Source organism: Bactrocera tryoni, chromosome 3, assembly GCF_016617805.1.
Source record: "Bactrocera tryoni isolate S06 chromosome 3, CSIRO_BtryS06_freeze2, whole genome shotgun sequence".
In the NCBI taxonomy this organism is placed as follows: Eukaryota; Metazoa; Arthropoda; class Insecta; order Diptera; family Tephritidae; genus Bactrocera; species Bactrocera tryoni.
In genome coordinates, this window is record NC_052501.1 from 87713692 (window position 1) to 87736637 (window position 22946).

The 22946-nt window shown below is 32.3% G+C and overlaps 2 protein-coding genes across 2 annotated transcripts in view; one reads left to right on the forward strand and one right to left on the reverse strand.

The window, feature by feature from the left end:
* LOC120772576 overlaps window positions 1-22946 on the reverse strand; it is a 128489-nt gene that overhangs the window by 99650 nt on the left and 5893 nt on the right. The gene's annotated exons all lie outside the window — the stretch shown is intronic.
* Window positions 4543-8195, forward strand: LOC120772573 (protein krueppel). Its single transcript, XM_040101267.1, has 2 exons — window positions 4543-4801; window positions 6001-8195. Exons 1-2 carry the CDS (start codon window positions 4765-4767, stop codon window positions 7623-7625), a joined length of 1662 nt encoding a protein of 553 aa, XP_039957201.1. The 5' UTR covers window positions 4543-4764; the 3' UTR covers window positions 7626-8195.

The following is a 22946-nucleotide window of genomic DNA, read 5'->3' on the forward strand; positions in this document are numbered from 1 at the left end:
CTAAATTGAAGTTCCTAAAGTTGGCATAAGCCATCAAATATTCAACATGATTTACAGTTTGGAAGCAGTTAACACAGTGCAAACGATCAGCTGTTGTATATTTTTTTCACACAATTAGATAACCCTTTAGTTCAATGTTCAAACATTCTGGAATACATATATATTAAAACTAATAAATAATACAAACAGCATAATTATTAATTTTTGTTTATGTTTTTATTGTTTGAGTTTACGCGATAAGCCTGATAGTTCATATTTAGGAAACTAACCTAAGACAACACGCACAATAAAAATAAATAAATGTCAAATATTCAACCGTCGTAACCGGCTGAATTAGAGAGTGAATACAATCCGGTCAACTGTTCTTATGTTAAAGAAGCTTCAAATGTATGTCGCCATTTACAAATGAAATATTTGCAAAACTTTATAAAACAAGAAAAAACGTTAACTTCGGTTGCATCGAACGTAATATACCCTTCACAGGTGCATTTCTTTTAGTAACTATTCGTCCAGTTTGAATGGAAGCTATATGCTATAGGAATCCGATCTGAACAATTTCTTCGGAGATTACATTGTTGTCTTAGAAAATATCTATACCAAATTTCGTGAATATATCTTGTCAAATGTGAAAGTTTTCCATACCAGCACTAGATTCCGATCGTTCAGTTTGTATGGCAGCTATATGCTATTATAAGCCGATCTGAACAATTTCTTCGGAGATCACATTATTATCCTAGGATATAACCTGTACCACTTTTGTGATGATACATTGTCAAATGTGAAAGTTTTCCATACAAGAACTTGATTCCGATCGTTCAGTTTGTATGACATCTATATGTTATAGTGGTCCGATATCGGCAGTTCCGACAAATGAGCAGATTCTTGAAGAGAAAATGACGTTTACAAAATTTCAGAACGATATCTTAAAAACTGAGGTCGTATATATACAGACAGACGGACGGACATGGCAAAATCGACTCAGCTCACCATACTGATCATTTATATACAGTGGACCAATAAAGTTTACCTACATCTAGTTCTATTAAATTACGACACCTTTATTTGTTTTAAAATTAATAAATTTTGTGGTTTTTTCTATTCATTTCAAGATATGTATGTATATTGAACATTAAATATAGCATATCAAAATATCTTTTTTTTACACAAATAAAAAAAATTAATGCTAAAGCTCCTGTTGTAAATAGAAGTGGCTACTATTAACAGCCGATTTAAGCACAGTTAAAATTTAAATTTTTTTCTAAAACCGTATTCGAAAACATCGAATTTCTTCAAAATAAGGCCAAAACACTGGATTATCGACTCAGTGGGTCAAAATATTCCGAAATAATACTAGGGACAATAATAGCAACAAAATGTAGGCCAAAAACCGCTAAAACTATTGTAATTACTTTTGAATTATATAAATAATCATTGGTGTATGTAAACTTTTACAAACTTCGTGACAAACTTAATATACCCTGTTCATAAAAAGCAAATGAATACCATCTCCATTATTAGACGGAAAATTGAATTCATATTATTCTTTTGGAAAATACGTACACCAATCATAATTCTTTGATTTCCGATATATTTTGTAATAAGCCAGATATGGGTTTGGAGCTTCTCATATTTGGTGGTTTGGGGTTTTTAATGTTTAATTCGGTTGTCACGACTTGTGATTAGAGTTCATGCGTGTGACGTTTTTATTCTGGAGTTATCAATCAAATTTCAAATTTTTGTCATACAGCACACAGTGGTTCGATTTTGCACATTAATATGTGTGTTAAGTTTCCCAATTTTTAATTAAGGTACGAACGGACCAACATTCTGAATTCAATTCTGCTCATCATACTGATCATTTTAATATGTATACAATATATTGTCATGGCAAATCTTCTGGTTTTAATAACACCACGATTTTCCAATTGAGGGATTTTTCGCTATAATTAAGTAATGAAACTCGCTTATAAGTTATTGAAAGTTTATTAAACCTGAACACGCTTAAACTTTTAAAATAGATCAGTTTAGTTCTTGTTAAAACTTTACTCAATGGAACCCTTATGTAACTCCAATATATGTACATATGTATATACATACATATATATTTTGCAAATTTTTATTAATATTATTAAAACTCAAAAGGAACTACCTCCTTTGACATTATTACTATATCGAATTTGTATATCCTAAGGTACTGATTGTCTCCATACGTATATCAAGGCTCGTTAGATCTTATTCATATAATATAATACGAGTATGTATAATGAGAGTAATTTGGTAGAGAGTTTGATGCATCAATATATAAAAAATATCAAAATATACAGAGAGCAATAAAGTAGAGAATAAGATATGATAAAACCTATGAGTTGCGAGAGGCAACGTGATAAGTTAGTAAATAAATAATTTTTAAGAATGAAAGAGCGAAAATTCCGAAGTATGCACCCATTCTCTGCACGAAAACTTTAATACAAAACATAACATACAAGGATGTATTTAAATACTTATGTAGTACTATTGAGGAGAACATAGAATTGGAAGCACAAAAGTCACCATAAAACGACACAATAAAGTATATAAAAGATGCTCTAGAGCATGAGCAGAGACTTATATACAGTATACATATGTATAGACATATCCTAAGGTAAAAAATATTTCTATATACATACATGCATATGTACTCACTTCTTCAGTGATTATGCTCGTATTGGATAACCCAGAAAGTGTTGGTGAAGTGTTAAAGGAGGAGCCCCTTATATATACTATTAAGGGGGTTGGTTTTGCGCAAAGAGTGAACGAGTATATTGGGGAAGTACACAAACTTCGCTCAAAACTGTTTAAATACGATCTGTTCTGACGAAGGAGAATTCTCATAAGACTGGAAGAGAGTATTTGTGAATTACTTGTAACTGTCTAAATAATGGGGTAATTTTTGAGTTATTTAACAAATTCTTTGATGGAGAGTCTATACACTTGAATTAATTTAATTACGAAATCAGAATCGCTATAATTCATATGTATACAAAATTATATTAAATTTGCGCAAGTTAACTGCATATAAGTTACTGCATATAAATTTATAAAATATTTTTTATGATATTACAACATTTATGAATAAAGAATAAAATTACGGTTATAACTTATGCTACAAATTACAAGAACTAGACTACATTTTAGAAATGTGTTGCTACAAAATTTGCGTTAGTTGATACATATTTTACATATGAAAATATGTACATACATAGATATGCATATGTAAAACCTTATATTTACATATACAAATGTTTATATCTTAATATATTCCGCGTAGGTTTATTTCTTATATTGTCTGCGACATACCTCCAGGTAGGATGTAACATAAGTCTTAAGCTAAAAGAGAATTGTTTTGAATAGTTATTAGAGCAAAAAAAGGTGCAGGACAACACAACGCCCATTAAAACGCCAATGCACGTCAATAACACAAAGAAAAGGTTGCACTAACTTGGTGATCTGCATTTTTTAAAAGTTCAAGGACGCTTCTTATAACAGGCATCATACTATACATAATATTACAGAGGTAAAAAGTTATACTTTCAAGGACTACTTATGACATTATTATTATATCAGAGAGGGTAAATGTTTTGAGTGCCTAAAGTAAAACAACCTTGTTAATGTCACTAAATAACTTAGTTAGTTGAGAAGATTTATAAGTGAGTGGGGATAATGAGTATGTTAGTTGAGCGAACGAAGTCTACCTGTACTCTTGTAGGTTTTCGTCTGTTTCGTCTGTTATTAATGTATTCCTTTATATGTTCGGTGTAAAATATACTTGATTATGTTAAGAGATAAGGTAAATAGGAAAAACTCTACTTTGCCAACTCGAGAAATTTCTGCTCAATATTTGAGTCAATTGTTCGTCACAATTATGATTCCTATTGCTGTCAATGATTCTCTCAGTTAATGAGTCAATGTGTGCGTGAAAAACAACCCTCCTTGTGAGTGGTTGTTTCCTTGTTGAATTGTTTCCATTGCACTCTGTTAAAATATGTTGCCTTTTCACTAAATGCTTGTGACTGCTGTTTGGTTACTTAAAGCTGAGCTACGCAACCGAATCATATCAGTTGTGATTTGGCTCTGGTAGTGAGTGGAGGTGAAGCTCACTTTTTTTTATAAAATAGTCTTTGACGAATTTTTCTACATTAGAACATTTGCTGAACTAACTTATTAGCCATCAATTACATATAAGACCCAAACAGTGTGCTATATTATCAAAAATTGTACAGATAAAAATCTCACCACAAAGTTCGATGTGACAGTACGCAAATTAAACACTTCGTTAAGAGAACTCGTCCGGTATGCACCACCAGTGAACCGAAAGAAACATCGAACAAAAAAATTAAATATCCCAGGAAAATATTAATACATAACTAAAAAAAAATACCTCATTATATTAACGAAATAAAATAATATACTAGGTAATAGTAAATTATATTAAAATATAAACTACCTCATCCACCATAATTTCTGTGAACTATATTCTTAAAAAAAGAAAATGAGTGGAATCTAACTATGAGACAATTATATTAATTCACGTACAAAACTACCTCTAAGTACAAAAAGTGCTCATAAGAAAATAATCAACAAGTTAACATAACAACCTCAAAATATTATTTTTCGGCAAAGAAGAGACAAGTGTTTTATTAAGTTCAAGTGCGGAAATTAAACAAATATAATTCAGCAATTGCTGAGTTAGTATCACCTATTAAAAGTAAATCGCTAGTAGACATAATGGCAATATCGATATTTCAGGACGCCCAGACACGAGGTGAGTATCTCACAATAAACGTTTATTTCTAATTGTGTTTTAAAATTTCCACAAAGAAGTATGTAACAAATATTAACAGCTAACGATTTTATTATGTTTAATATTAAGATTTTGTTAAATACGATGTATTATTCGTATATCCATTAGTATCTGTAACGCATATTAGCCTTCATTATTAACCCATTCGAGTTGCACACACAGCTTTACACCATCTGGCAACTACCCCTTTAATACGAGTAAAAAAGCGAACATTTCGATTGTCACAAGCAATAATAATGGCGCTGTACGGACCACCCCTTACGCCCACTCTTCACAGCATTAGCAAATAGTACAGATTGCCAATGAAAGATGTCAAGCAAACCGGCTAAGGATTACCCGCAGTTACGACATTTCAATGCACATTTCCATTATTTGAATTACTGATGTTGTCATTGTCATCTTCGTCATCATTATTATATTCATCAGACGCACATATTTACAACAACAATTCACACTCTTATTTTTAATATATACATAGTTTGTTGATATTCATTGTAAAGCCGGCGTTTAACTCGTTCTCACGCCCACGCTGTTTAGAATAGTTATATAAATGACTGAAATGAGCACAACTGAAACTCATCCATATGTATGCAAAAAAGAGAACACGGACTGCTTTCGCTTACTGGCTCATATCCATACGTACATACATATATGCATATTTACCTCACTCATCACCCTTTTTAGAGTTTAAGAGTCTTCTGCATTATTTGAGTGGAGAGTATTTCTCACATATGAGACCACATATCCTTAAATATAACGTTTTCTGTTATATACTGTTCGCACATTTTCTCTTTGTATCTTCGTATACTCTTCAATTCACCTAGAAAAATACTCGCATGCGAAGTTTTATTTATTTATGTGCGGCTTGACACACACATGCATAGATGACATTTTTTACACGCGTCTGTTTAATGTTTCCCAATCGAGGTTAAGTCCCAATATTCCCTATAATATTGTTCTATATTTCTCTTTACGTTATTGTTTGTATTTCAGTGGCACGTGTCGTTTTCGCAATTTCCCGCCCGGAAATGGGCAGTACTTTTTACCTTTAGGTATTTGAATAGGAATATGGCTCATGTTTAGTTTAGCACTAAGTTTTTCTGTAGTTACCTATATTTAACATACTTTGACCTAATCAAATGTTTTCCTCTTTATTTTAGGCTTAGCTGCGGCATTAGCTGGGATCAAACGCGAAGATGTAGATGTGCATAATGCTTTGTCCATGTCGCCGCCAATGTCCGCAAATACATCTGCCAACAATTTGTATCCCGGACTCCAGCACGCCGCCACTGCAACTGCTTTTGGTATATTATCGCCTTCACAACTATTAGCTGCAAATCGCCAAGCTGCTGCCGCACTTATGGCATCTCAGTTGTTTCCCCAACATCCTGCAATATTTGGTCAAATGTGGTCCAATGCGGTTCCTCATATTCCATTAAACACCAGTCAACATTCGCCACCAACAAGTCCACATTCGCCAGTTACAGCGACGACTCCCTCAAATGGCGGAAAACACAGCCAAAGTATATCACCCACATGTTCTGCACAAAGTGAACTATCTACAAAAAAAACACGCAAAATCGCGGTCAAGAAGGATTTGATTTCTCCTCCAATGGAAATGTCGATGAATGTTAGCGATTTGTATAGTCCTGCCGGTCCAATATCACCACCATCATCTGGCTCTTCTCCGAACTCAGCTCATGACCCCCATAACCGTGCCGATGCTACCATCGCTAATTCTGCGTCAAAAGATACCTCCCGTGACAAGAGCTTTACATGTAAAATCTGTTCACGGTCCTTTGGATACAAACATGTCTTGCAAAATCACGAGCGTACTCATACAGGTGAAAAGCCTTTCGAATGCCCTGAATGTCATAAGCGATTCACCCGTGATCACCATCTAAAGACCCACATGCGCTTGCACACTGGCGAAAAACCCTACCATTGTTCACACTGTGACCGCCAGTTTGTGCAAGTGGCAAATCTCCGTCGTCATCTGCGTGTTCACACCGGCGAGCGGCCTTATGCTTGTGAAATTTGCGACGGAAAATTTAGTGATTCAAACCAGCTTAAATCACATATGTTGATACATAACGGCGAGAAACCATTCGAGTGCCCTGAATGTCACATGAAATTCCGTAGACGCCATCACTTGTTGAATCACAAATGTGGTCAGACAACAATTTCCAGCTTACAGTCACCGCCAACTTCTCCAGATGCAGCACTAAGCCCCGGTGGTCTCAGTGGCGATTATGGGCTATGTGACCAGAAGTCAGTTATGGGGTCTAGCTACGGTTCGGAAGAGTCAATGGAAGTCGGTCGTCCCGCCAATATCTCGGTCTCTTCCTATGAACTTATGGAACATCATCACAACAGTCATCTCCATACCACTTCATCGTCCGTTGGTACTTCGTTAAGTATCGCCGAATCTTACGTAGACGATGAAGATGATGAGGAAACTCCCCTCGATCTATCTGAAAGTGACATGAGCATTGATGTTGGACGGAATTGTTCCAAGGGATCCCAAGACCTTTACCACATTTTTCGCTTGCCAACTCAAATCATGCATAGTGATATTCCTGAACAAACTGAACCTGAAGACCTGAGCATGCATCGAAACAACAATTCCTCTTCGATAACTTTTGCAACCAACGAGAACCCCTCATCTGAGTCTATGACAATGTTGCATGACGATACTGATTTTGATGACCTAGATGATGCCACCATGCACTATATGCGACAACATCATTTTCCCAATATAAAACAAACCACTCTAATGGAGTAGGAAGAGGTGATGTCAAGGCAGAAAGAGCAGAAACCATTTCTTTCAATATTGCGGGCAATGGGTGGAAATCCATTTTTACAGCTTCCGGCACTTCTACGCTCCCTAACGGCAATAATGGGATATAACGGTGGCCCTCGACCAGATATTCACCATAGTTGAAAAGTAAAATAAATCACACTTTGATGCTAGGTACTCTCCAAAATGAGCAGAGTTGACTTTGTTTCCGTTAGCTAGTACAACTTGGGCTAATATAGTATATCTACATTTGAGTATACAAAAGAATCAATATGAGAATTTAAACTAGTTATAATAGGGACTAAAATATTTGAATTGTAAATATATCTGTGTAGTTAATTGTTAAAGTGAGCTTGATGAATTCAACGACGCCTCTTGCGCTCAGTTGTCGTCCCGATCTTCCCTTTTAAACCCACATTGTTAAAAAACAGAAAAATAAATTAGAATATACGAGTATGGCTAAACTTTATTAGCCGACCTGAAGACGATTATTTATTTGTTACTCAAGCTGATTATATTAAAAGATTGTAAATATATGTATATGTAAATTACGAAATTCTGCATGTAGTAAAATAAGTATGTTGGCTTATTTATTTAAATTGTTCTTAAATTAAATCGTTATAATAAGTTGATGTATTTATGTTTTAAGTTTCAAACTATTTAAATAAACAAAATCAAAAATGACTTTAAGTTAAAACGAACTGAAATTATATTAATAAGACATTGTTTTTAGTTAAATTTAATTGTTTCCAATTGCTACACTTTAACGTTTTTTAAGTTTCCAAAGTTTGCTTTATTTATTCAAATATTTTAGTTTTACAAGTCATAAAAATATGTTTGTAATATTTAGATCAATAACAATGAATTAAACTATTAAAAAAATCAAAATTTGTTTTTTTTAATTATAATTTTTAATTATAATCATGAACATATTGTCTAGTTGGTCGATGGTGTTAAAATGACAAATCGTAAATTACTATAAAACCAATTACCTCTTTTACCTCTTCAAAAAACTAACGCTGGTTACAAAAGAATGTATGACAAAAAGAGATCGAAATCGATGAATTTACCTTTGAGAACAATTAAAATATAATATATAGAACTTAGGAATTTAACATTTAAAAATAGGGTATTATACAAAGTTATTTAACTAAGCAATCGAAATATTTTAATAAAAACAATAACCAAGCTATGTTTGAAAAATAAATAATAAATGTAATAATTATCATAATATTAGAACCTTGAAAAGTTCTATGAATTTGTACATATAAAAGCTTAAATTTAAGACTATGACAAAGTTGTATAATTTTCTTTGTTAATTCAAAAGTGTATGGTATGAAAAGTTCCTCTGATTAATTACAAGAAAATAGTGACACTGATATACATTACGTAGTAAGCAATAAATTTCGGCTCTTTTATAACTTCAATTTATATAATAACTAATAATGGATTATTTATTTTGATATTTAAATTAATATCGTTTTAGTGAGTGAACAATTTAAAGCTATTGTCTTGCTTGATAAATTTTATTCTTTAAAGGTGTATAGACACTGCAGTACGCTTCGATGTTGTTTACCTTAAATACCAAAGATAGAACTAAATATTATAACTTTACGTTTTCATTATTAAAAATATTTTGGAGCATTAAACTAAAATCATTTATTGCTCTACTACATTTTTAGTATTTCATATGATAATCACTTCATCAAATTGTAATTAATTCCACATAATCATTAATAGTAATGTAAAAATAAAATAAAATAAGTTCGTAGACTATAAAAAATATGCTAGGTATTTATTTGAAAAAAAGGTCCACTGTTTAATGTAAAGATGATGTAATGTAATAAAATTAAAAACCAACGTGCAATATAACAATTTTCGGGTAATAATATAGTAAATATAAAGAACTGCATATCTCTCAGTGTGTAGTACATATGTATGTAAGTGTTGCTCATTTAAAACTTTTAAGGGTTTTCAAACGGATAAGAACTCATATTTTACGGCAGCAGTTTATGCATACATTCCTAGCAATACAGCTAAACGGGTCGTAACTCAGAAACATTTCTAGTCAAATTTATAAATAGTTATTGATTTAATTGTATGAATGTATGTATTAAGGAAAAAATTTAAAATTCACTGCACCCAATAAATCCATTGATAATTTTAAATAATGAAACTCACATATTTGGAAGCATATAATAAGAAGGTAACATATAGATACATATGTATGTACATACATATGTATGTATATAGTACATATTTATTTATGTATAAACAATTGTAAAAATGTACTACAGTGTAATAATTACCAAAGCAGAATAAATATACAAAGCTCATAAAAAGTTAATTTTTAATAAATTAGTAAGTGTGAAAAATGTGTAAGAATTTGTATTTAATATATGTCTACAGCTTTTTTGTAACACTAAAATCATAGAAACAGTTCCCAACGAAAAATATATAAGAACATATATGTACATATGCCGATAAACACACACTTGCTAAAGGGGCAATGTAGCACCTTTTTTAACGAATTTACATATTCTTAATTATGAAGAAACAGCCCTTTCGCATTGTACAAGTACAATATACCACCACCAACTTTTAATTCAGGTTATTTTGAAGCGTACTTGCGCTCCCCATAACGTGAAGATATTTTGTCCTTTTCTCTTAGAATATATTTTAATGCTGCTCTAACTGTACGGGCCTCTTTCATTCGCGTTGTCGCGCAACCATTAACTTGGGTTGTCTGCCATGTTGGTTGCGCTCCTCCATCTGATTCTGCGTTGCTATTCGTTTTTTATCATTTTTGCTTTACGTACATATGTAAGTATGTGCACCTGTATTTTTTAGGAGAGCCACTAAGTTAAAGGTTCAACGAGTTTAATAAGGTTATGTTAACAATCTTCTTACTATTAAAAACAAAATTTCCATGATTTCAATAAAGTTGTAATTGTCACTTACAAAAAGCATGACCGCCTTTAATCCACATTTCCAAATACGAGTACGTATGTATTCTTTGTAGCCTCCTCTCATTCTTCGCATGCCATACTTATATTAAGATATTATTATTAGTTAATTAAGATTTCGGAAATAATCTATAATATATGTACATACATATTTTGAGAGCCTATTCCATCACCTAACTTTTTCGATGTTATTGTTCAAAGTGCTGGATTGACAACTCGCAAAAACTATAGTTCCTATGTACATATACCTATGTAAGTGAGCATATAAAATATTAATTGGCCTAGTTAAATTTCAATTAAACATTTAGAAATTGTTACGATAATTTTGAAATTTTATTTTCCTTTTGGTATTTGCTGAAATTGCTAAAAAAAAATAAATTAAAACTAACTAATAAAACTAAATAGTCAAAAGCCATTTATATTTATCTGACCACCAGTGTATGTATTTTAAATTCATTATATATGTATGTAGGTATTCACAAATATCCATTCACCTCCCTTATTTACCGCTATGCTGTCTTTACAGCGAGAAGTACAGCAAACATAAATTAATACTATGCAATTTTTTATTCTTTTCGAAACTCCATTGCGACTTTTTGGGCTATACGAGTACTACCACATTTCTTTCAAAGCTTTATACGATTTGCTTGTCTTTGACTCCTGCTGCCTCCAAATACAGCATTTTTGATTATCTCAAAAGAGGTGGAGTAAGCCTAAAATGCATATTGGAGTGGGGCGAATGTCACGAAAAGAACCAGAAAGTGGAAATGATGAAAATTATAAAAACCGAGTTGGAGAAACGTAATAATGAAAAAATGTTCTTCATTATATTTTCGTACTTTTACTCCTTTCGTAATTTATGCAGAACGGCGTAAAAAGAAAATTCAGCTCATTCTCTCTGGAACGTCGCCGAACATTTTATCGGCCGTACAATGAGAAAGTAAACAAAAGCGGAGGGAAAACGGTTTAGGCAGGAAAATACTCATTTGGTTGATTCGTGTTTGAAGCGCACCCCGCTTTCATCTTCCAATGACTCATTTGCATACGCTTAAAATATCTTACTAAGGATGCTGATATGAAAGGTGGTGAACAAACTTGCTATATAGCAGTAAAACAGGGAAAGCGGTATGCAATATGCGTTAACGGTGACTTAACGATAAATATTAGCTCATTTGCTTCGTCCAAAAAAATTAACAACAAAAAGTTGTACACCTACACCTGTGACCACTTTCGAGAATAGAAAAAACTTTTTAAAGGAAAAATAAAAGTAAGACTCAAAGGAGAATGCGAGCAAGAATAAGTAATTATTATTTTAATTATAGAATGCGACGCTCTAATTTATATAAACCCAAATATATTTTAATTGATAATTGTAGCTCTAATCGTTTACTTGTTTCTTTTTCATTTTTTTCTAAAATTAAAATTTTTCACTACTTACTGTGTATTTTTTTAGTTCATGTTAATGTTTTAATATAGAAATAAAATCATTTTTCAAAATCATTTTTATGGAAGCACAATAAATTTATAATAAATTAGTGAATATGGCAAAAAATCGCCAAACAAAATTTTAAAGTGCATTCTGCTCATGAGAAGAATAATAAATTTATTGTTTTTATCCACATAATATTTGATTTACGTATTTCTGGTGCATATATACATACATACATACATATGTATTTATGCTCAGTCATATGTGATTACCAAGAAAAGCAGTTCAACATTGTAAAAAGGTGTATTAGTAATTTTTAAGTTAATAACTGAGGCAAGCAAATTATTCACAGTTTATTTAAATAAAAATTATATACTATTAACTATATGACTTATCTAAGCACGAACATGTCTTAAATTTCCTCATCAAGCAAGCAAGCGTCGCTTGAATGGAACAGAGACCACACATGCCGACTTTTAAAAGTCAAAAGGAATGATATAAAACTTCGTGCACTGATAAACTTCATCAGAAGCTCGAGATGGCTCAGAGAGGAGACAATAGAGTGAGGGAATATTGGTCTCGATGGTATCACCATGGGCCTCCTAAAAGCCTAGGTGAGTCGTTAGGGAGCCACTTTACCTACCTACATACATTTAGCGTCCTAAGTATACAAAAAGCTAATACAAAAATGTTTGAAAATATTTTTTTTAAATAAAATATTTAGTGTATTCTAATTTTAAAAGCACCCGGTATTGATGAGGAATTAGTGCGTGTTGTTGATAATGTTTCTTAATTAATCAAAAACAAGTGCAAAAAAAGTTTTTCTTTTTAATAAAAAATGTATGTAATATTGACGATGGTATCCAATAGTAAAGAAAAAGTCGACGAAAGAAACATCGTTATTAAATTTTGGAAGGAAGGTAAATCTGTTCAGACTATACCGTGATAAAGAACTTGAAGTCTACAGGAATTATCACGTCAATACCTCGATCTGATCGCCTGCCGAAACTCACCGTCCGTGAAAGTCGCTCAATATTGAATGCGGTAAAGAAAAATCCACAATTGACTGCATCATAAATTGCACGTGATGTAGATGGAAAATTTCCTAAAAACATTACCGTAGTCACTGCGCAAAGAATTTTGAAAGGAGCAAAAAATAAATGTTATCAAATTTTGTAAACGAATAAAAATAAATAAATAAGAAAGATTATACCGTCAATACAAAATTCACCGTCGTGTGATGAGTAACGTAGAATCTTTCAGACTTTTCTTTATCTTGATAAATCACAGTGTTGGATTGGCAAGGGTTATTTATTAAGCGCGGCCGAAAGCCACCAATGCAAAAAGGAGTTCAACGCGAAGGAACTGAACTAACAACTTTATATAACATTACAACAATTTAAAGAAACCCTATGAATTATGTGCTCCAGCATTGAAGCTGCCAAAAAGAAAAACACACTTAATTCATTTAATTAAACAAATAACCACATACAGCCAAAGTATATGTACATACATACATATATTATATTATATTATCATACATACACATACATATATGCATGTACTATAAGCCAACTATCAAATATTTTATCCGAGTGATTGAATTGCATTTTCTTCGGGATCAAAAGAAAATAACTAATGCTGTAAATTGGATTCACTTCAAATAAATTATATAGTACTCCTTCTGAAGTTCAATGAATGAAAGCTCAGATATGACCAATAAAAAAACGAACATATTAAATAATAAAAAGGATAGACAAGAAAAATAAAAGAAAAGCGTTAAGAAGCAAAAACACAGTGTTAATGGAATAATAATGACAAAAGAAAAAATTACTATACCAAACTCATATTCGGGATTTTAAATATCCATTTTAAAAAAATGCATCATTTTCCACCGCAGCACTTTATAAGTATGTATTTATACTTGCACATTTAATTACCTACGATCAAAAAAGTAAATTTAATACCTATAATCCAATACTCATAATACATATTGCAACTAGAAACGCATACACAACCGTCTTATCAACTACAAAACAATAACACACGTGTGGACGGATTTGCTTATTCGAAACTTATCAAGATAACCACAAATCATGAAATTATATTAATAGTTTATATATGACAACCTGTTCAACCATACAAGTAACTAAACACATGTAAATTCACACATATAAATTTTGGTATATGCAGTGGTACTCATTGCTTTCACCCTCACAAAAAATGCAACAGTTTATGAAGTCAGAAAGGAAGTCTGATGTGTGCCAACTCATATGCTTTTTTGTGCACTCTGTCAACATCAACACTCCCTTCTCACCTAAACGCTTTAAAATGTTTGTAGGTACGCAATTTTATAAACACATTGGTTACAAAACACAAACGTACGTATGTACATATGTATGTATGCAAATATTCTTTGTGTATTGTATTTGCTGCTATTTTGTGGCTAATCCCAATTTGAGTGGCACATGTGTGGTTAGCTTCCTGGCAACTACATTTCACATATGAAATGGTGATATGTATGTTCCTTTTTAAGGTTGTTTAACCACGCAAATTTTACGCCTTGCAAAACAACCGAACAATAAGCACCAGCAACAAAAAAGGATAACTTTCAGATCCCTTGGGGGGTTATTCCATTCGCAAATTGTCAAGAAAAAGGTTTGTTTGCTTTCAACCACTTTCACCACACACCTATGATTTTCGTTAACTTAGAAAAGCGTGCAGATTTATAGTAATATGTACCATAAGAACTTGCAATGAAAATATTTTCTTAGGTGTGGGATAAAGTCAAAACTCACATGTGTGATTTGGACAGATGATTTTAGAGCATACTCCTTCATTAATTACAATAATTTAGTAGGAACAATAAGTGGTTGTAAAGTAAATAGTAATATGATTTTTATCACGACTTTTATTATTTCATTTACCATATCCCTAATCCAGGGATCAAATCCCAGACAAGATACCATAATATCTTAAATTACTCCTAATCCTAATTATCACTAGGAAATGAAGCATTGCTGGTATAAGTATGTATACTTGAATTTGCCAAGTACTAGGTTTTATTTCGTAAGTTACATTGCCATACACTTCTCATTGATGCTACTGTGCAAGTTGGTAAACAGAAGTTCAGTTATTCCTTTCATTACTTTGCAGATAATCGATATTTTAATTTTATTCCTCTCTTTCAATTATTTACTGAAGGTGGCTTTTCGTCATTGGCATGCATCACATTTTCTTTATTTCTACAAAAGTAATTGGACGGGGTGCTATGCAGCACGTTTTATGTACGTACTCTTTTCCAGTTTACTGTGCAGGAACCTTTCATTGTCGCAACTGTTTTCATTCTGCCACCTCCATTTCCTTCATTATCGACTCACCGACTTTGCAAATACTCATACATATATACTTATATATATTTTTTTATTACTCTCTTATATACTAGCAACTTTGTCTAAAGGACAATTTGGTTAAATTTTCTTTAAAGAAATTTTACTTGCTTACATAGATCTAAATTCCCTTAGCAACCCTTTGATGTCTGTGAGTAGGCATGGATTAGGTGTTGAAATAAGGAAAAGGTAAAATATACTCTACAAGGGTTCCAGAAACTTCTTATGAATTACTTCTTGCTGTGAAAGGACCGTTTATAAACATCAGACTGTTTTGGTGTTGAAGTTTTTTTGAATGATCTGCTTCTGGCAGGTTACACCTCTTTTTGAACTGGTGAAATACTTGTTCATTTTGACTTTAAGACAGTTATTTTTTTCTTTACAGATTGTTATAACTATGCTTTTCCCCATAATATATGTATGTATGTATGTACGTACATGTAGTGCTGGTAGCGTTTAACGTAATACGTTACCATGTCGCAACAAAATTAAGTTTACAAAAACAAGAACGAGAAATAAAAAATACAATTAAATTAGAATTTGTCCTATCTTTGGGACTCTTATTTATCGCCAGGAAGATAAACACAATCAAAGACTCGATCGATTGAAATTAAAAAAAATAATTGATATCTTCCTATGTATGTATGTATGTATATACAGCAATTTTCACTATTGGATATGTCGCTGTAAACTGTTGCTTTCACCTTTCCGGAATCGGCACGAAGCACATCACAATATGTCATGCCAAAAGATAATTTCCTCTTAGGTTAAGATTCAATTACAGCTGTAGTATTTTCAGAGCACAGGTATAGATTTACAATATATCTGAATCTCTTCCCAGGTCAAAAACTCTACTATTTAAAATGCTAATACATCAAATACCACATTCTTAAAATCGTACCTACACAAAAGTTTACCCTTTACGAAACCTTTCTAGACCCCATTCAACACTTATTAACGTTAGTATATAACTAAAAAATAATACACAAAACAAATATCTGCACATATACATATGTATGTATGTAAAAATGCCAAAATATTTTTGATCTTAAAATTAAAACCGGCAAAAATTATAAAAAAAAATTTGAAGTTTTTACATCTTTTCAGCAAAGAACATAATTTTATAGCTTTTTAATAAGAAAATCCTTGCCTCTTATGCTTTGTTCTCAAAAAATATTTTTTGTGCATTAATATAAAATTCGAGGGAAATGAGAGCGATGATTAAGCAGCAGCACACTCGTACTACCTTCTGCCGCTATCCTTCAGTCAACACTTCTCTTAAGTATCATTTATTCTTTGTTCGTAATTTTTTTTATGCTCACCAACGATTTGACGTTAATTTAATTTCTTATGGCTTGTAAGGATGTCTTCTAAGGAGAAGAGCGCGTGGTGCGCACACGTCCTAATGGAAAGAAGTATACACAATTACGGCGCTCGAGAAGCAAAAGGATTCATTACAGATTTTTCTGTGTACGCTGGCAGTCATCCAAGGAAAAAAATGTATCACCCTCATTTTTTGCCTATTTAATGAGCACAACATGAGCCACCAAATGAGTTTTGCATAAAAGTGGGGATGAAGGTCTGTTGGCATTACGACTTAGAGGAATAAAAACAGTTTAAGGAGAATATTTAAAGTTGAAGAAAAATCGATTTTTTGTTTTCCATTTTACATTAGCGGAGATAGCGTTCCTGTTTCTAACATAATTTCGCCTAAGTGCTTTACGCACGTAAAAATACTTCCCATTCCGCACCTACCCTTTGGAAACAAACAGACCACCGTTGGAAGATTGGCTTTAACTTTACGAGTGAACACGGTTGTTTTTACAGTCACCTCAAACTAGTACGCATTATGCGATGCATATTTTTCAAATTAAAATTAAAATCGTACATCCCCATCCCGTTTACCCTGTACTGCACTGAACCGTTATGCTCAGCACTTAAAAATGTGTACACATTTTTCGCTTTCGCTTTCGTGAAATTAAGTCACCCCTCGGCGCACGTAGCAAAAAAAATGTATCCAGAAGCCACTCAGCCACATTTAAAAAACTGCTTGGGCTGGGGCAATCTTGTCGACTCAGCGTCGCATATCCTTTTCGCCGGCTGCAACTCTATCGCCGCCTCACCGCACAGCCCCCTTTTCATCATTTGAAACTCATCTGTGCGATTTCCAATTTTTCTGATTAACTCTCTTTGCATCTAAATGTATAGTATACGTACATATTCAAATTTCGAAAGCAACAACATTCAACTTACAGGAACACTCGCCACTCAACCCTTTTTTTCGTTGTTCAGATTTTTTTGTTGCGTTGTCTGGGTGAATTTTAATTTTTTCCTATTTAAACTACCCTAATTTTTTTAATTCTTATTTTTCATTTATAAGCGGCTCATGATAATGATAAATGTGGAATCTGTGCACTTAGGAAATATATACATGGTGTTTGGTCTATATTCAATATCATAGTATTTATATTTGCAAGAAGTCACGAAAATTAATAAAATGCTCAACCTTCAATGTTTGATATACACATGTAAGTATGTGTATGTACAATATAAAAAAAATGTCATTTCGTAAAAAGTTAGGAACATTCAGTCACATTTAACGAAGACATTTTAAGCAAACATAATATGAAAATTCCCTAGTTTCGATCCATGTTAAAGATTACTTATATACATATGTACCAGCGCTATTGGCAAAGGAATATCATGTCCACCTATACTTATCAAGTCAAAAATATGTTTATTAGTAATGAGCGGGCACCCTATATATATCTGAGCTATGCAAATTTTTGAACATTTTGTGTGTACCTAACCGCACGCAAAAGCACGAAATACTTTATCCTTTACAAAAAACTCTTTCCCTCTTAGTTTTTTATAATCGTTTCGGAAATTTAACCCTTGCTCAAGCGTACTTTTTTTCTGAATGAGGAAACAAATGAATATTCACTTGTTAAGCATTAATATGGAATAAAGGAATAGTGCATGACATTTGTCGTGAACCAAAAATGTATTTCAGCATCCTGGTATAAACGACCCACACACTGCACAGCAAGAAAACTGATTAATACTCACTTTCGATGGGATGGCAACAACATATATACATATGTACGAAAAACTAATAGAAAGAACTTTTCAAATACAAAAAGATCAAGGGAGGAAAAAATGCAAATTGAAAAAATATGTATGATCACAAAAAAGCGTTGAAGCACTGAAAAAATCACAGGGTCACAACGCTTAGCAAAAAAATAAAGTAAAACATTTGTACGAAAGGGTTGTCATGTTTTGCCTATGGGCATTACACGGCGTGCTATCGTTTTGCACTTTTGTAATATGACTTCCATATTTCTATGCAGCGCAGATGCTGTTTTGTAAATCTTTTCCAATATGTCAAAGTTCGTAAAATTTATTATAATAATTATTAATGTTTTTATTTTTAACATATACATTTTTTTAATTTGAATATATTTTAAAATATTTCTCAAATTATATAAACCTTTACTAGATCCGTCCCTACATCGTTGTGGCTATGGTATACAAATTACAGGAAAGGGGAAAAAATGGGGACCGAGAATTATCAAGGGAGCCCGCGCTTTACACCAATTTTTGTAAATGTTTCTCAGCGGTTACCATCAATAGAAAAAAATAAATTTATTTTTTATCAATATCAATATAAATAATAAACGGCACCGTCTTGTTGAAATCAAATGTCGCTGAGGCCACGAGTTTCAATTTCAGGCATCAAATAGTCGGTTATCACGGGATGATAACGGTTACGTTCTAAACGGCATCATTTTTGAATAAATATTGACCGATGATTCCACCGGCCCAAAAACCACACTAAACCGTTGTGTTTTCTTGATGAAATGGCATCTCTCCAATCTCTTCATAATTTACACATAAATACATTTCTATGTATTACTTTACCTACATACATATGTATACCGTAATAACATTTGATTAAAAATTAAACAGTTTGTGAAAATATATACATATGTATATATTACACATATGTACGTACCATATTCTTGCTAGAGAATAAAATACACAATACTAGAAAACGCTTAAAGCGACTCATACAACTAAACTTTTCTTTCGAATACCAAAGTTACAGAAAAATTGAGAAAAAGTTTATACCAAACATATTTCGACCATGTACTCATATATACATAAATATATGTTTGCGAGTGTTGAAAACAGAAATGAAAAGATAAATGACTAAGAAATTAATTAAGTTGTTAATTTCTCACCAAGCGAATAAATACTGTTGCAGATGAAATGGAAGTAGCAAATTAATGTAACTTAATGTAAATACATACATATACTATTTTTGGGTAGGGTATATTGATATCAATTAAGGAAGAACCCTTGGGTACAACCGCACTTTATATACTCTTTCCATTTTTAAGAATTAAAAGCGTGTGAAGTTTTCTAGATATCCTAACTGTTTAATTTTAATTAGACGGTCGTAACTATATGCCATAGTTTCCAACGAATTAGACTGTTGTTAACTTATAAAACACATCCAAGTTATCTATTTTGATTTCAACATAATCTACATTATGGTATATCATAATATTAATGCTGAAAGATACCATGTTTATATAATCACTCATTAATCTGACTATATCAGTGATTAACTTTTGATCCCGCACAACGTTTAGATAAGGATTAGAGCACCTCTAGAGATGATGAGGTCTGCAGTGAGGCAGTAAAATACTGCTTTTTTTCTACCGTTTTTTCACAACGTTTACAAATTATTCAATTTTATTATCAAATAATTGTTCCCCAATGAAAATCTAATGAAGACTGCAATTTCTCAATTCTAAGACGTTCTCCAACATTTGGACTGTCTCAAACTACAACCTGACGGAGTTTGAGAAAGGATTTGGGCCAGCATCTGCATAAAATTTTTCTTACTCAAGAACTGAAGCCATTGAACCACCGTAAACGTTGTGAATTTGATTATTTTGCCTAGGAACAGCTTCAAAACAATGACGATTATTTTAGGAAAGTCATCTTTCATGTGTGTTGTGCGGTAAAATATGACCGCAATTGGAAGAAGTTGATCGTGACAACATCTGGTTTCAACAAGACGGGGCTACGTGCCAAATAGCAGATGGAATAATCGAATTATTACGAGAAAATTTACCCATTTTTGGCACAAAGATATCTGTCATCACAAAAATTTTCTCCCCAAATTTCAATACTAGACCTCACAGATGACCGATATGTTCGGTAAAAAATCAACCAAATGCACTGGGGTCCACACATTTGGTGGCTGGATTTTTTAGAAGTTATTGTCGGATTTCGAAATTTTTTGGGAGTAAGATGAAGCACCCTGAGTGCACTATTTGTACAAAGCCTTATTTTGTTAACTTAATTGATGTTTGGTTTGTATACAGTAAAATCAAAGTCAAAGAATCAGATGGAATTAGAATTGGTCAAGTAGTTCCTGAAAAATAGGATGTGGGTGGTGCCACACCCTTTGTCCAATATTTACACTTGCTCTTATAGCGCCCTTCTTTACCAACCTGTTTATGAAATTCAATCCTTTGGCGCATTTACTAAGTTAGTTACCACGCTTTTAGTAGTTTTCATCAAGTTATCGTTTGCACGGACAGACGGACAGACAGTCATTCGCAATTCAACTCGTATTTTCATTCTGGTAATTTATACTTATACATATATAGTACATACATAACTCCATATCTATCTCCATTAGTTTTATAGGTGATACAAACAACCAGAACAAAACATGTATCAAAATATTTCAAGAGTATAAAAAGGAGCATTTGGACTGAATATAAGTATGTACATAAATTTCCCTGAGCATATTTTAAAACATAGTTCAAGTTATAATATTAAATCCACTTTGACTTCGTTGAAACACATGTTATGCTATTAAAAAAAAACTCACATGCGCTGATAACACGCGTATTTGTTTTACGTCGACAAATATTTTATTTATTCATATTTTTGGATAACACTCTTATTGCATTAGGCCGACTCACATGTACGCTCCTCAATTTGGTATTTTTGGTTACAAAAGTTAATGCATTCCGTTATACTCTTCACTCTTCTATGTAAATGTCTAAAAACTGAATTATAAATGTTTATGTCAGCTAGCAGCATTCAACCTGGTAAGTATGGTACTTATGTTTATGAACATACTTATGTATGTAGGTATATCACACATGTTATAATACAATGCATTTCAACCTCGTAGTACATAGTATATGTCAATCTCTTAACGAATGAAAGGAAAACTAAAATTAATGTATTTGTAATATGAAGTCCTAAGTTTTAATAAATACTATTTCTCAACCTGACATTTCTTTGATATACTTATTCGTTTATAATTAAAATGCCTAGGTATACATACTATATATAGCACATATGTATGTATGTACATATCATACATGTGTATATTTAACATTTGGTGTCAAATTAACCTATTGTAAGTTTTAATATTTCGTATATTTTATAAAGTCAACCTAGCTAACGAAAATAAATATACTCATCATATTAGTGTTTGCAGAAAGTATAAAGCGACGTCAATTTGTGCTAAGTTAAATAGGCTCGTTTAGTTTTAGCGAGATCTGCATCCAGTTTTAATACCTACTCATATTTTGCTCAAGATACTACAGCAGAGAAACAAACATTAGTATATTGGGAGTAGGTCGTTCGAACTGATCCATTCTATCCTTAGTTTAACATTTCCATATACATAAGTATGTACACCGAATTCTGTTTATGCACGGTAGAATGGTTACAGAAAAAATTGTAACCTTTAAATTTGTGCTCTTTGCAATTGCTTTAACCAGTAAAAAGGGAATTCCTCTAAATTTCGCAAAAATTAAAATTAATTATCCATGTGGGATAAAAGTAATTTGTACTTTCTACACTTTCAGTATATAAAAATTAAAGTAGGTATATTGTATATCGTCACCTGAAATGCAAAATAACGTATCATCAAAAACTTCGAAATTGGGTGTCTTATTGATTACGCTTCACTACTTCAAATTGCATACATAATATTATATATGTTCAACATTTTCTGGTTCTCCGATCAAATATAAACTAGTTTTAACCAATATTAAATTTTTATTTCACTCATCTTCCATATTATTTCGTGTTTCATTCATGCAACTGTAAATTTCCGAAAATGTTGTTACGTTATTTTGCATTTCAGGTGACGATACATTTCCTCTAAAGTTTATGAGATTGTATTTTTTAAACCCCAAACCAAAGATAGTGAATAAGTAATTTAATTTTATGTGTTAAAAATTTGTTTTCTCCCAATGTTATATTGTACAAGTTTTTCAAAATTTATTTGGACCTGATACACGATACCACTTGGCAGAATCCGTAATTACCAAACGGAGTAAATTGAGCGCAACCAGGTGCATTGAATTTTTGTCAGTTCATCAGTACAGCATCCCTATTGTCCAGCCACTGCTTCACTGTCTTTAATTTAAGAATGAAATGACATAATATCTCCTCAAAATGCCGAATATAACTGGCC